Source organism: Nematolebias whitei, chromosome 4, assembly GCF_014905685.2.
Source record: "Nematolebias whitei isolate Nwh7 chromosome 4, NemWhi1, whole genome shotgun sequence".
Classification (NCBI taxonomy): Eukaryota; Metazoa; Chordata; class Actinopteri; order Cyprinodontiformes; family Rivulidae; genus Nematolebias; species Nematolebias whitei.
Genome location: NC_056501.1, coordinates 14,456,741 through 14,470,911, shown reverse-complemented (window position 1 = coordinate 14,470,911; position 14,171 = coordinate 14,456,741). Strand labels below are relative to the sequence as shown.

The window sequence follows — 14,171 nt, the reverse complement described above, 5'->3', positions numbered from 1 at the left end:
TTTTATATCGGTGAGTTATTTTGATGGTATGGTCGAAGTCCGATATTTAATTTTATCGCTAATATCAGCTGATACTGATACCATGCCGATAATATCGTGCATCCTTATAAACAATTATTGAATAAACATCCACACCTGAGTAAATTTTGAAATAAACCTGGTTAAGATGGCTGCCACAGCTAACTGACCTGATAAAATACAAAAATTGACATAACTCAGTCAGTTTGACACATGTTGAGCTAAATTTTGGTGTGGTAGTAGCTGAGAGTCATTAAATTTTTCCTAAAATGTTGTTTTAACCATTGACGTTGACTCTTTTTGTGACGATGTTGGCTATAAGGACCAATGAGAACTCAGACCAAGACTCAGAATAAGTTTAAAGTGTTTGTTTACAAAATGAGAAATAATGCAATAAGCCAAGGAGGGGACTGGAACCCTGAGGAGCAAAGAGTCTTGTAGGCAAGGGTGATAATGTTGTTGCTGATTCTTCTTACAATGGAGGTCGGGGTCAGATGTGAGGATGGTTGACCGAAATGGTTCCAGTTGAAGGAGGTGCAGGTGTTTAGGTGATTGGTAGGAAGGCGTGGAGGCAGCTGATGAGGCACAGAGGAGGCCGAGGTCTGCAGAGGAGGATTCAGGAAACAGGAGGACATGAAGGGTAACTCACTGGAGGCACGGAGAGAAATACAAATCATTAATGTTTGGTTTTAATCACGAGTAAAGGGCTAGAACAAGACTACCAATGGCTCCATGCCGGCTGCATGTCTTCTGATGCTCCTCATGCTCATCAAGTCGATGATCCACAGATGTAGCTGTGGGTGCAGGAGCTGGCAGAGCAGAACGCCCACACTGTCTGTGTGTTGGCCAAAAACCTAAATGAAACGCTCAAAAAATAATAATTGGATGTTCATCTACAGCTGATTAGCTTTCGAAGATGGCCGCCGCAGCTAAACCTTAGCCAACACAAAAATAGTTACAATTTAGTCCCTTTCACAGCTGGGTGGTAGTAGCTGGAAGTCATCCTCAACACATCATGTGAGACCTGTGATGGCTTGACTCCGCCCCTTCTCATCCTTTGATCATCTCAGTGTAAAACTTGTGAAACGTGGCGGGCGATTAAAAAAAAAAACAATTCTAACCTGCAAGCTGTTTATTAGAATCTTATTTCAACCTGAGCCGTGCTCAGGATAAAATTCATTTCAAACACGTGGTCCGGGCGCTGAGCTGCGTGCTGCGCCGATACGTGGACGGGCAGGGCCGTGTCCCACCGTCCCCTGGCTCCTGTCCAACACGGCACGCGGCTCACTTTCCTGGCATCGATGGATTCACTGTGCTTCAGATCGTTTCACAAAGCTGCAGAGTACACAAGTGGAAAGGGTCATTAGGGGGAAATAAACAAATTAGTCGACGAAGAGGTGGGCCCTGCCTCTCTGTTGTTCTGGTGTTTGTATTTTTTTCCATCATTCTGCGATGCTCTGATCATTTTATCCACTTGCTGAACATGCTGCGAAGCACGTTTGTCTCTGGGCTCAGAGTACAGGTTTGGACGATGTTTATGAGTGCACACATTTGCATACACCACCTACGGAAACTGGAACGCCGGAGCAGTTTGTCATCTGTCCACTGCAGGACACTTAGCTGCAGAGCCAGGGGAGCATATGTGCATGCAGTGAGACTTTTCTTTGTGTGCACTGGAGCCGCGCTGTCGTCCATACGTGCAGCGTTTCTGGCTGACGAGCATCCTCTGTGTGGGAAGTGTTATGAAGACGAGTGCGGGGTTGGTCCCGCAGAGTGAGAGGCTGCAGTCGGAGGAGATCTTTTTACCGACCCATCAGCATCTGACCCCACCCTGTCTCCTTGTTAGCCAGTCATACAGCAGCCTCCAGCTGAGGCCAAATGAGCAATAACATGATTTATGTCCTGTTCGGAGTACATGCTCCATTTACAGTCAGATAGATCTGCGGGCTTTGTTCTCTCGAAGCTTCTGTGCCAGGAAAAGAGAGGGAGCTGCTTTAAAGTGGAGGAGGAAGGGATGGATTTTTTTTTTCTCCACCACATCCTGCTTCCATTCATTTCATATGTTTCTTTTTCATCGGTCTGGTTTTAAAAAGATAGATAAACAAAGAGATGAATGTCTCTTCACACTGTTATCTTTTTTTGTTTCCAGATGTCACATCTTGTGTTTAGGCTTCTCTTGTATGATGCAACAGCTGTGATTATTGCAGTAAACCCAGTAAAATGACCACGACCCTGCCCCAGAGGTTCTGTCTCTCTAATGTGGTATTTAAATGTTACATAACACAGACTGATTTAAACCAGAGAACTGATGGAAAAAACTAAAGCTTTAAGTCTCACAAAAGACTTTTCATCAGACTAATGGTATTTTTAATGTTTGCTCTAACATATTTTATTGCAGCAGGATGAATATTTTATTTATTTATTTTTATTTCAGATCATTTGAAGAATCTGTTATGAGTCTAGAAAAGCTACAAAACACCAACCAAAGCTGAAAAAAAAAACAAAGATTTGAGTGGCTTTAAGCAAGAAAATATGTAAATTTTCACTCGAAATAGCGCAGAACGACACATTTTACAAACCCCAGGTTGAAATAACTAATAAAATAATAACAACAATTGAATAGATACATAAAAAATGTAACACCAGCTGCAGAAACTAGACATTAAAATACAAAATAAACAAAACAAAGAATATATCAGAAGGCAACTCATTTAAAGCAGAATAAAACTCCTTAAAATGTTGTGTTTATTGGTTTTGGTGACTTCCTGTGGCTTCAGCCTCGTCAAAGAGTTTTTACCGTGACCCCCGTCCTGCTCAGAGACCACTTCCTCAGTAAATACTGCTAAAAGTGTAGCGTTTCACAATCATTAGTTTTGTTGCATTTGTCAAACTAACACCCACGTAAGAACATGCTGGTGTTCCCAGCAGAACCGTCTTCAAAGCATATTTCCCATAATGCATCCTGCATCCCCCCAATTGATCTGGTTCTGTTTTTCTTTTACACTCCCACTGGATGCAGCCGTGGTTGCAGATCAATGTTGGCACTTTTGGACCGGTTTGCAGCTCTGCAGCACCGGCAGAGTGCGACAGACTGAGCAGTTCGTCCACACAGCAGCGTTTTTCTTCCAGCATGAGCTGGAGGAGTTTCCCTCAGACGAAACAGCTCCACAGTTATTCTTATAAACCACACAAATCCGTTTGTTTCCTCTTTTTTTATGCTGAGTTCAAGGTTGACTTCCTGTTTATGATGCCACACTCGCTGCCAGTGGTGGTTGCAATAAGACCGATGATTTTCCCCTCACTTGACTGTGGTCATATTGTAATGGCTGATCGGTGTGGTATTTTCTAGCGTAATATAGCTGTATGCTTTGAATGCAGATATACACTGGCTGCAGGAGCAAGATGTGTAAAATTACAGCGGCTTCTTGGACTTGCAGCTCCAGAGGGATGTATCAGAGCTCCTTAGATATTGATTCTTCTTTTTTTTAATATCTCTTTATCCAGTAAAAGAGAAGAGGGCAGCAGAGACGGTGATCTTTTATTTTTTTCCCGGCATAGCGATGAAGGGACAGCGTTCTAATGTTTGTACGTCAAGAAAGTGATCATCTGTTTGATTCATGCAGGACTTACTGATGTTGCAGAGGTTTACCAAAAGGAAGTCGTCATCTAGTATGACGTGATGACATGTTAATCTCGTCTTCAGGAGTTTAGTTGTGGAGGATTTTAATTTGTGAAGCTGCTGCTCTTTAGGCTCACGTCACCCTGAATTAAGTAACCTGAAGGTTAAAGTCTAGAGCAGCCACACCTTCAAACGCCAACATGCCTCACAAACACAAAGCTTTAAATCACTTCTGTTTATATGTTCGAGTAGTTTTTTTTATTATTACCTGCAGGTTTCCTTAGAGTCAGCAGTTTCAGAGTGGCTTTAGCAGCCACAAAAATGGCTTTAACTTTGCCAGTTCTACAAATATTGAGCTCAAATTTAGCTTATTAGTAGCTGAAAGTCTCTTCCAATGCATGCTCCGTCTCGAGGCAGGGGTGGGAAACCTATTTTTCAGTTGGCCAAATCAAGATCTTTAAAGCGATTCAAAGAATTGGGAAATAAATTTCCTTTAAGACAGATCATCTGGACTTTTTCAGATTTTTTTTCTTGTAGCAAAGTTAGCATGCTTGATAAAAAATATAGCTCGCCAATGATCTTAAGACAGACTTTCTGTAAGTTGGTTTTTATGGCAACATATTTATTAGCTTAAATATGCAAAAAAAAAAAAAAAGTTGTATGTTTGCATTTTTGGAGACTTTAAGGGTCAGTCTAGTTCTGAAAACACAATGACTTTAAAGGAAAGTTTGGGCCTATCTTGTTTTAAAGGTCTTCAATGTATTTGTCCAAGATGTTTAATTTAGACTGAAGTTTCATAATAAAATGCAACATTTCATATAATGAAAAAAAAGGTGTTTTCAGTTAAAGATTTTGGGGGCCGGATGGCGATTATCCAAGGGCCACTTTTGGCCCCCAGGTCACATATTGTTCTTTGCCTTCTCTGAGCGCTAACACATCATGTGTCAGTTTGTTTAAAACTTGACATGCCAGGTCGTGCGTGATTTGAATTCCTTTAAGAAACACAAGTTTCATTCTTTGTTTGTGTAACAAACAAAATCACGCGACGCTGATCGTGTGGTGTTCAATAAATTAGCATATTTGACGCTAACCGGAGCACGCCTGGCTGTTGGAGACACAGCGATCGTGTTTGTTTTATTCCTGAAACTGGAAAAACGGGAAAGCCTGGATCTGCTGCTGGTTGCAAAGAAAATTTGCCTGGCAACACCTTCAGAGCACTTTAAATAACTTCAGGATGTTTACTCTGCCTGAAAACAAGAGTCCAGCACGTACCATCAAACCACACACTGTTGTCTTTAATCAGTCATAACAAGATATGAATCAGCTCGTTTCACACGGGCTGGTTTTCAACAGGACCGGAGGTTAAATCAATGGGTGTTAACCGATTGACTGGGATGTGAAAGTTTTAGCCTTGCGGACAAAGAAGTTGATTGAATCCAGTTTTTCTGCATCTGTGCTGATCGACCCTCAGTGACACTCCACCACCCAGTTCCTCTGCAAGCAGAGGAAATGGTCCCACTCGGGAAGGACGTGATCGTCGGTCGGGCCTGATGGGAAGCCGCGATAAAGCGTGACTCGAATACCTTCAGGTCATCAGTCTGAGACTGAGACACGTGGACATGCTAGGCCTGAAACCTGCTCTCTGGGCTAACACGAGAAGCAAAAACTCCTCGCAGTGAAGCTGCTATAGAACTGAACTTTGCTTCTGGTTTCTGTTGGTGGGAGGAAGTCGGAGCAGGAAAAGCTGCTCAGACCGGTGCAGCAGGTGTGGCTGTGTGGCTTCTCAGGTGCACTGACCTACCTGGTTCATCTGCTGATAAACATGGACTTTGTACATTGTCAGGTTGTGCTGACTGGCAGTTTTTTAATGCTCAGCCACATCCCTGTTCTCTTTAAACGTCCTGTCAGATAGATAAAATGTAAACAAGACTGTAGGTAACACTGTGGATACTGTTCAACTAGACTAAAACTAATATTCTGTTAGAGACCAAACCAGACAAATGTTAAACCGCCTCCAAAATTAAAGACTGATCACGTTTGTTGGTTTTTGTTCTTTAAATATATATATATATATTCTCCTTTCATTTCCAGAACCTGACACAGTAGGTTTAATTATCACCTGCTGATGAAAGGCAAACACAACAATAATGCCTATATGTCTGTTAGCAAAATATCTCATGAACCACCTGACAGATGTTATTAAAACTTGCAGAAAGAAATCCTTGGATGCATATTTACAGCTGGTTAACTTTCAGAGTCTACCTGTTTCAAGATGGCTGCCACAGCCAACTGAAATTAAAAACCACACAAATAGCTACAACTCATTCAGTTTTCCAGATATTGGGCTAAAATTTTGTGTGGTAGTAGCTGAGAGTCATTTACAACACATAATGTGAGATCACATATCATGTCAGTTTTAAAGTTTGATCAGAGAAAAAACGCTGTCATTTCTCAATTTAAAAGTCTTAGTGAATGATATGAATTGAGGCTGTGTTTTAAACTTTAGTTCAACTTTAGATACATTTGATTTAAAAAATAAAAGGCTTAAGTGCTGCTTGGTGAATAAACTAACAGACCCTCAGTTTATTTCTTACATTCATAACAAGAACATTAAATAGTTCATTTCAAATGCAAATTACTCATTAGAACTTTATATTTGTCATTTACTCACACTATTAGGATTCTTAAAAACCAACATACAAAAAATAATGTGATGATACAGTGAAATCTCCATTTTTTTCTATAATATTTTTTGCTAATATTTAGCACCACTTTTGCTAGAAACGTTTTTAGATTTACTTTGAAAAGGAAAAAAAAATGTTTAGTTCCTATAAGATACAAATTGTGGCCCAGAATATACACTCATATGAATTTCAAAAAATGCATTTTGTGTTGCACTTGATTTACTAACATTCCACTCAAAAACTGACCCAATCAATAAATCCTCCTTTATTATCATCCTAACTATTGAATAAACGGTAAATTTTGCCCAAAGATTTACGTCCGAACATGTCAGTGACTTGCAGTACTGACGTTGTTGTTTTAATGGATGTTGTCCCTCCTGAACCATTTTGTAAAGCTGTGTTTTAACGTTGCATCATGAATATATGATCTCAGGAGGAAGAGGAGGGTGAACTATTAATAAGTGAAAGCTGAAGGCTCTGTTGATGCAGCATTTTCTCTGCAGCTCACATCTGTTACTGAGCAGCAGGAGGTTTTAATCTGACACACGGAGCTGCGCTAATATTGCTTTCTTTTTTCCACACTGGTTTGTGTTTGGCTGCACAGAGCTGTTTAATCACCTCCACAACTTCCAGATAAAGAGCAGCCCTCACAGTTCATGACCTCGTGCTCTGAACACCCGTTCAGAAGATGTAGAGCGTCGTCAGGCCGTGCCCTCTGGACGCTGAGAGGGACCTCACATTTCTGTCTTTGTCTGCAGTTTTTGTCTCGCCAGCGATGCAGAAATCTAAAGAACATTTTTTGTTGTGAAGTGGAAATTAAAATTAGACTGTCACGTTTGATTTAAACTGAACTAGAGAAATTGCATTTCCTGTGAAAATGCAGTGTGAATGCTTACTGCAGAAGAACTTGCTGAAAAACAACTGAAATTAAATAAAAACATACTGAAAGTAGCTGAAATGAAAACCAAGCCTAAATTAGCAGAAGAAGAAAAAAGAAGCATTAGCTGAATGAGGTTTAAGTACGCAGAAACGAGCACAAAATTAGGAAGTCAGCTGTAAAAAGCTGAAATTAGCAAAACAAAAACAAAACAAAAAAAAATAATTAAAAATCCCGAAAAGCTGAAAAGGCAGAAAGAAGATGAACCTACCAGAAGGAAGTAGAAAGAGCTGAAATGAGCTAAAATAATGTGAAATTAGCTGAAAAAGCTAAAATTAGCATAAAACAACTAAATAGTAACTTATATTACCTTGAAATACTTATTCATTTATTCCTTCTTGCATTGTTATATTCTACCATGTTGTTGTTTGTTGTTTACTATCTCTCTTTAGGACGTTGTAAATATTATAATTACTTTTTCACTTTTTGGTACTTTATTTTTGTACCCTTAGTGCATGCTTTAATATGTCTCGTTTGTTTGTTCGTTGATTTGTTAACGGAGTCATATCGGTTCTTCTCATCCTAAGCATTTCATTGTCCTGTTAACCTTGTGTTAACCTTGCATATGACGTATAAACACAACTTGAACTTGAAAAAACAATAGTAGCTGAAATAGCAGAAAAAGCTGAAACTAGCAGATAAAAGCTGAAAGGAGCGTTACAAGCTGAAATTAGCAGAAGGAAGTTAATTAGGCTGAAAGTTGCAGAAATTACAAAATAAAAATTTGTATTTATCTGAAAACAGCTTAAATTAGCTTAAAAATGCTAAAAAGGAAGCTGAAAAGGTAGAACAAGCTTAAATTGGAACAGAAAGCAGAAATAATGTTTGCACAATTAGACTGAAAGAATCAGAAACAAGCACAAAGAAGTGGAAATTATCTGAAAAAAGCTGAAATGATCAAAAAACAGCTGCAAATTATCTAAAAAGGCAGAACAAAGCTTAAATTACCAGAAGGACATGGAGAGAGCATATTTTTGCTGAATTAGGCTGAAAAAAGTTGAAATGAGTGGAAAAAAATGTGGAATTAGCTGAAAAAGCCTAAATTAGCAGAAAAATAGCTAAACAGTAATTGAAATAGCAGCAAAAGCTGAAACTTGTAGAAATAAGCTGAAAGAAGTACAACAAGCTGAAATTAGCAGAAAGAACTTAGAAGAAACACAAAAATATTGTATTTAGCAGGAGCATGAAAGGAGCATGAAACAACTGAAAAAGCAGCTGAAAGTAGCTGAACTAAAGTTTACATTTGCACAAAGAAGCTGAACCAGAAAAAAATGTGAAAGGAGCAGTAAAAGGTTGTAAAAAAAAAAAAAAGATCTAAAGATGTGAAGGATGTAAAATGAGCTCAATTCATTTTCTGAGAAAAAATTGGCAGAAAAGTCTAACTATTTAAAAAAGATAAAGTTGGACCAATACCAAAAGCCAAAGCATCCTTCTGTTGGATGAGCTGAACGTTTTTATACATGTTGTTGAAATAGCACAAAAACTGTGGAATGAGAAAGATGCCGAAAATGTACCGAAGACAAATGGATCACAATACTGTGAATATTTCTTAAATGTTCACACAAATATTTTTACAGATCCTTGCATTTGTTCATAATCCTCTCCTTCTGCGCAGATGTCCGTACCTGGCTGTCCATCTGTCTCCTGCCATCCCTGTGTTCGCCGTCTTCCTCTTCCTGTTCGTCATGGCGTTTCTCCTGAGGACGAGCTTCAGCGACCCCGGGGTTCTGCCGCGGGCTCTTCCAGAGGAGGCCAGTTTCATAGAGATGGAGATCGGTGAGTTCAAGAAGTGGTTTAAACGCAGTCCTCCTTTATTCTCTGTAGATAAGTGCAAAAGGCCCAAACTTGTCTTCTAAAGCGCTGATGGGTTTTTAAGCTTCACGGTTAGTTTCAGCTACTTTTTATGAATGTTTTGCAGAAGTTGTTTTTGTCCTGTATCTTGTTGCACAACTTTGAAAGAAAACGTCCATGTTTTCTCCATTTCTGTTAAATTTTTAATTTAGAAGTCGAGAATATTAAATCAAAGCTCAGGACTATTAATAAAACAAACAAAAAACAAAACAATGAATCATTTAAATTCAAGACAATAAAAAAAAAAAAAAAGATTTTTTTTTCAGCCCGTACTTAAATTTAATCAAATAGTAGGCCAACGTTTCCCATCACTGAAGGATTTGAAAAGTAAATGTTTGTAGTTTTGAGATGAGTGTTTTTCTGGACTGGACTTGTGCAGGAAATACAAGTAAACTTTAATGGTTTTGGTGCAGATATTCAAGTGGGTAGGAGTTACAGTGGTAGGTTTTTCTTTTTCTTGTCTGATGTGGCCCAGAGTGGCAAATCCTGACAAGCGAACAGAACAATTTTATCCACCAGCAGGTGCAATGACGGAGCCATGGGGTGGCCAATGGTGGCCTTGCCCACCATAGATCAATCTTTGGCCACCGGAAATGAAACTTTCTTATCAGCAGATGCAGCCACACACAGTGAAAATTGGTACCTCACTTACTTTTCAAGTTTTTGTGCTCACAACGTGCACTGATGGACAGATGGACAGAGGGTATTTCCAATTCCCCCTTCTCTCCATGATGAGGGACCAAAATGACTTTGCAAACTTGTGCTTATGAATGGCAAAATTAGTTATTCCCTGGACGCACAAAGCAACAAATTTATCGTTTAAAATGTTTAACTAATTTTTTGTTGCTGTATCATTTTTTTTTTTTTTTTTTCTTGATAGCCTCCCTTCTCCCCTTACAGCCATCCTCTCCACACCATTATTATGAAATATTTATTATAGTGACTATCTAGTGTAGGTTTTTTTTTTTTTTTTTTTTTTTTTTTTTCCAATAGGATAGAAAGAAAGAAAAGACAAAGTAAGACTCCAAAATATAAGAAATATATACAAATAGAGCACACGTCAAAACACCCGGCCACTGTCTGTTCACCTGCAAAGAACATGACAAAACATAGCAACAAAATACATATGTATAAAGAACTTAAAATATTCATGGCTTTGCAGTAAGTTTCCATAAATATATATACCCATACCTACGCCTATATACATACATACATACATACACATGAATATACACTCACATACATATCTATATATCTACATATAAAGCCTAAATAAGCATCCCTGCTTCTATTTGTGTGTGGTTGTGAGCATGCATAAGTGTATAAGGCTTCTCTAATAGAACATTTATTAGTAACTGTGAAGCAGCAGAGACCCGACCCCCAAGACCAGAGGCAGATGAAAAAGGGGGGACCAGAGTCCAAGACCCCAGGAGGGACCCCGACCGCGGAGCCCCCAGAGCCACCCACACAGGACGAACCACTCACCCACCCCCCAGAACGGACCACAGGGGAGAACCGGAAGATCCCCACCAGCAACCACATACAGTGACCCCCCGGGGCCAACAGCGACAAACTCATAGGCCCCCGTCGGCACCCGCCGCACCGATGTAGGTCCAGGTCCAGGCACCGAGGCCCGGGCACCGAGGACTCACACCACCCAGGCCAAGGCCTGACAGGGCCAGAGGACCCGAGCCCCACCAGGCAGACACCAGGCCGAGCCGACACACGCCCAAGCGCCCAGCCCCCGATACCAAGGGCCCCAAGCGCGCCGGCAGGCAAGGGCACACCCCACCAGGGGGCGCTGTATCATTTTTTTAACAAAAACTTTTTGGCTGATTTTGACTTAAATTAAACTGCATAAGTCCAAATCTTTGGCAACCTGTTAGTTATTTGAGACAGAACAGAGAGAAGCTGTTCCTCAGAAGGGTCTCCATGCAGTTGGGCGTTCACCTCCTTATTTTCTGCTGCTCTTTCCTCGAGCGTGCCGAGCCACTCAGCGTTATCAGCACTGATAACCCTGCGAACACTGACCTTTTATCTTCATGCGTTCAAACGTTACAAGAGTGGTTGTCTCAGTTCTTGTGCTCTAACATCGTCTCCACCATCCAGAGACGTGGGCTGCAAATCAGATGGAAACAGTTCAGCAGGAAGTATTTAGAAGGAATGAATATTTCAGTAAATTTGTTAGCTAAGCCAAACGAGCTCAGTCCTTTTGATTTATTCATGATTGTTATGCTTCTATATTTATCTTTATCTTGTATGCGTGTTGATCTGAAGAGCTCCACTTCTCTGCTTCTGACTCCAAACTGTGTGTTTGCAGTCCAAGTCAGATGAGCGTTGTTATTTCTGTTTTGACTCTGCAGTAATTTTTACCTCCCTCCGTGCATCTGAGCACCTCTATGGTGTTATGTTTTGGTCTCACCCTTTGCAGAAAAGAGCTGCTTGTGATGGAAGAGGTCTGTAAAAGCAAAGCTGAGCTGTTCAGTCTTCTGAGGAGGAGTTAGCTGCACTCAGTCTGACTCATTCTGCAGGATGACGAAGTCTCCGTGCTTAAACCGTGGAGCTTTAGCCTCGATGACCATGAAAACGCTCACGAGGAGCTCCCACTTGGACTGACCTGGGATCAGAGCTGAAACAAGAAGCGGAACATATAATCACTCAGCTGATTAATTATTAGACGGAAAATTAATTGGCTTGCTTTGACAGATTCATCAGTGGTTTCAGGTGATTTTAGGCTCAAATTGAATCATTGCACTTCTATTTATATTGCTGATAAAATTAGTTTAAGTTGATGTTGCCATTTCATGCAGAGATGTCCAATCCTGGTCCTCGAGGGTCACTATCCTGCATGTTTTAGAGGTTTCTCTGCTCCAGCACACCTGATTTGAACCATGTGTGATTAATTGACTTCTGCAGAACACAAAGAGATAATTTAACCATTGGATCAAGTGTGCTGGAGCAGGGAAACAAGTAAAACATGAGCACTATGGTCCTTAAAGACCAGGATTGGACAACCCTGATTTAATGTGGTTTAGCTAAGTTAATTAATACGCTAATGCAGTTAATTAACATATTACCAAAGTATTTCTGTTAAACAAAGCATAAAGACAACATGTTAATGAAGCCAGAGCTGAAAAATCTTTGAAAAACCAAAATGTCCTTCCATTTATGAAAAAAGTTCCTTATCGCTGGATAATGAGATGCAAAGTTGGACAATAATGCTTTTGCTAATGTCTCTGTGTGCATCTATGTGTCTGTTAGCAAAATATCTCCTGAACCACTGGATGTGTTTGATGAAAAGCTTAAATAATAATAATTAAATGAACATCTGCAACTGATTAGCATTTGATTTCTAGATGGCTGCCACATCTAAGAGACCTTAGCCAACACAGAAATGTTTATATCTCAATGAATTTTGGTGTGGTGGTAGCTGAGAGTCATTCTCATCATCTACTCTGAGCATGACATCTGCAATATTATCATTTCTCTCAGCCTAAGATGGTGTTCGTTTAAAAGTCTGACATGAAAGCAGGCGGGCGTTTTGATGCAGCAGCCTGGATGTTTTGTCCCCTCAGCCTGTTGGAGACTGGCCTGATGGTGGTGGTGGTGGTGTGAGTGTGTGTGTGTGTGTGTGTGTGCTAATACAAGAAGATGGATCCTCTTAGAATATAAAGAGCCACCAGTTTACCCGAGGGAGTGGCATCAGTTTCCTGTGAGCGGTGACTCACAAATTTATTCCCAGCTTCTTTGCCCTGAAGACCAATACTCTGACAATTAATGTCAATTATCCTCAACAGGAAAAAAAAATATTTTCGCAGCTTTTATTTGATGGGCTAGATTTATTTCCGCAGAAACCGTTTTACACGAGAGAAAATCTTCATTAATGGCTTTTCTCCAAACACTAAGAGCCCTCCTTTTCTGAGCTCTTTCTCCTCCTAAACTAATTTCATTTCCACAAATATTGTATGTTTTTATCTTAATGCGTCCTCAGAAAATCAAATGAGAACTCCGGCTCTTTCCCATTAACTGCACGGCTCACTGCAGCACGTTAATGGTGGATTTCTGCACAGCAGCTCTTCTCCTGAGAGATCCCGACTCGCGGCTCGGAGATGATTAACTGTCCCTCCTGCTCCCCGCAGGGATACATAATCAGAACATTTAAATCGTCGATAATAAAGAATGCATGAGAGTTTAATTTGTTTGGTGGTTGCTGTGCAGAAAGCAAGAGTCGTAAAAAAGTGGATTTAAAATATGTTTTTTGTGTTAGAGAGGTTGACTGAAGTTCAAATTCAGCGAGCTCATGCAGATATTGAATAATTTTGACATTTCTGCAACTTCTTACTGTATAGATTTAATATGATCAAGTGCATCTATACACAAAAAGTTGATAATGATGTTTTTGTATCTCTTAGTGTGTGTGCATTTGTCTGTTAGCTAAATATCTCATCACGTTCAAGTTGTGTTTTTTTGTCATATGCAAGGTTAACAGTACAATGAAATGTTTAGGATGAGAAGAACTGAATTAACTCACTAAAAAAAAAAGAAAAATAATAAAAATCAAAAGAACAAACAAACAAGAAATACTAAAAGCATGCAATAAGGGTACAAAATAAAGTACCAAAAAGTGAAAAAGTAATTGTAATATTTACAGCATCCAAAAGAGAGATAGTTAACAACAACATGGTAGAAATAGTCATTCGTTCATTCAACCTTTATTTAGAAAGGTTAATCCCATTGAGCCTCAAGGACTCATTTACAAGAGACTCTTAACAAAGAGTGATGACAACAATGGATAACAACGACAACAATATACAGTCATAAAATAAGCATACAATTTTAAATTCCCTTTTTTTTTTTTACAAATGAAAAACAAAATAGCAACCAAAAGGACAATCGAGAGGAATAGTAGCGAGAGAAAAAAACTGCTAGATTATAAGGAGATTTAGAAAATCTAACAGTTCAGCAGGATAAATTTGAATGAATAAGTGTTTCAAGGTAGTAATTTATATATATACATATATATATATATATATATATATATATATATATATATATATATATA

The 14,171-nt window shown here is 39.5% G+C and overlaps 1 protein-coding gene across 1 annotated transcript in view; it reads left to right on the top strand.

The window, feature by feature from the left end:
- zdhhc9 (zinc finger DHHC-type palmitoyltransferase 9) overlaps positions 1-14,171 on the top strand; it is a 34,022-nt gene that overhangs the window by 4,367 nt on the left and 15,484 nt on the right. Inside the window, exon 2 of the mRNA XM_037675218.1 lies at positions 8,874-9,034. Within this exon, the coding sequence (XP_037531146.1) occupies positions 8,874-9,034 (161 nt within the window). The remainder of the gene's footprint in view (positions 1-8,873; positions 9,035-14,171) is intronic.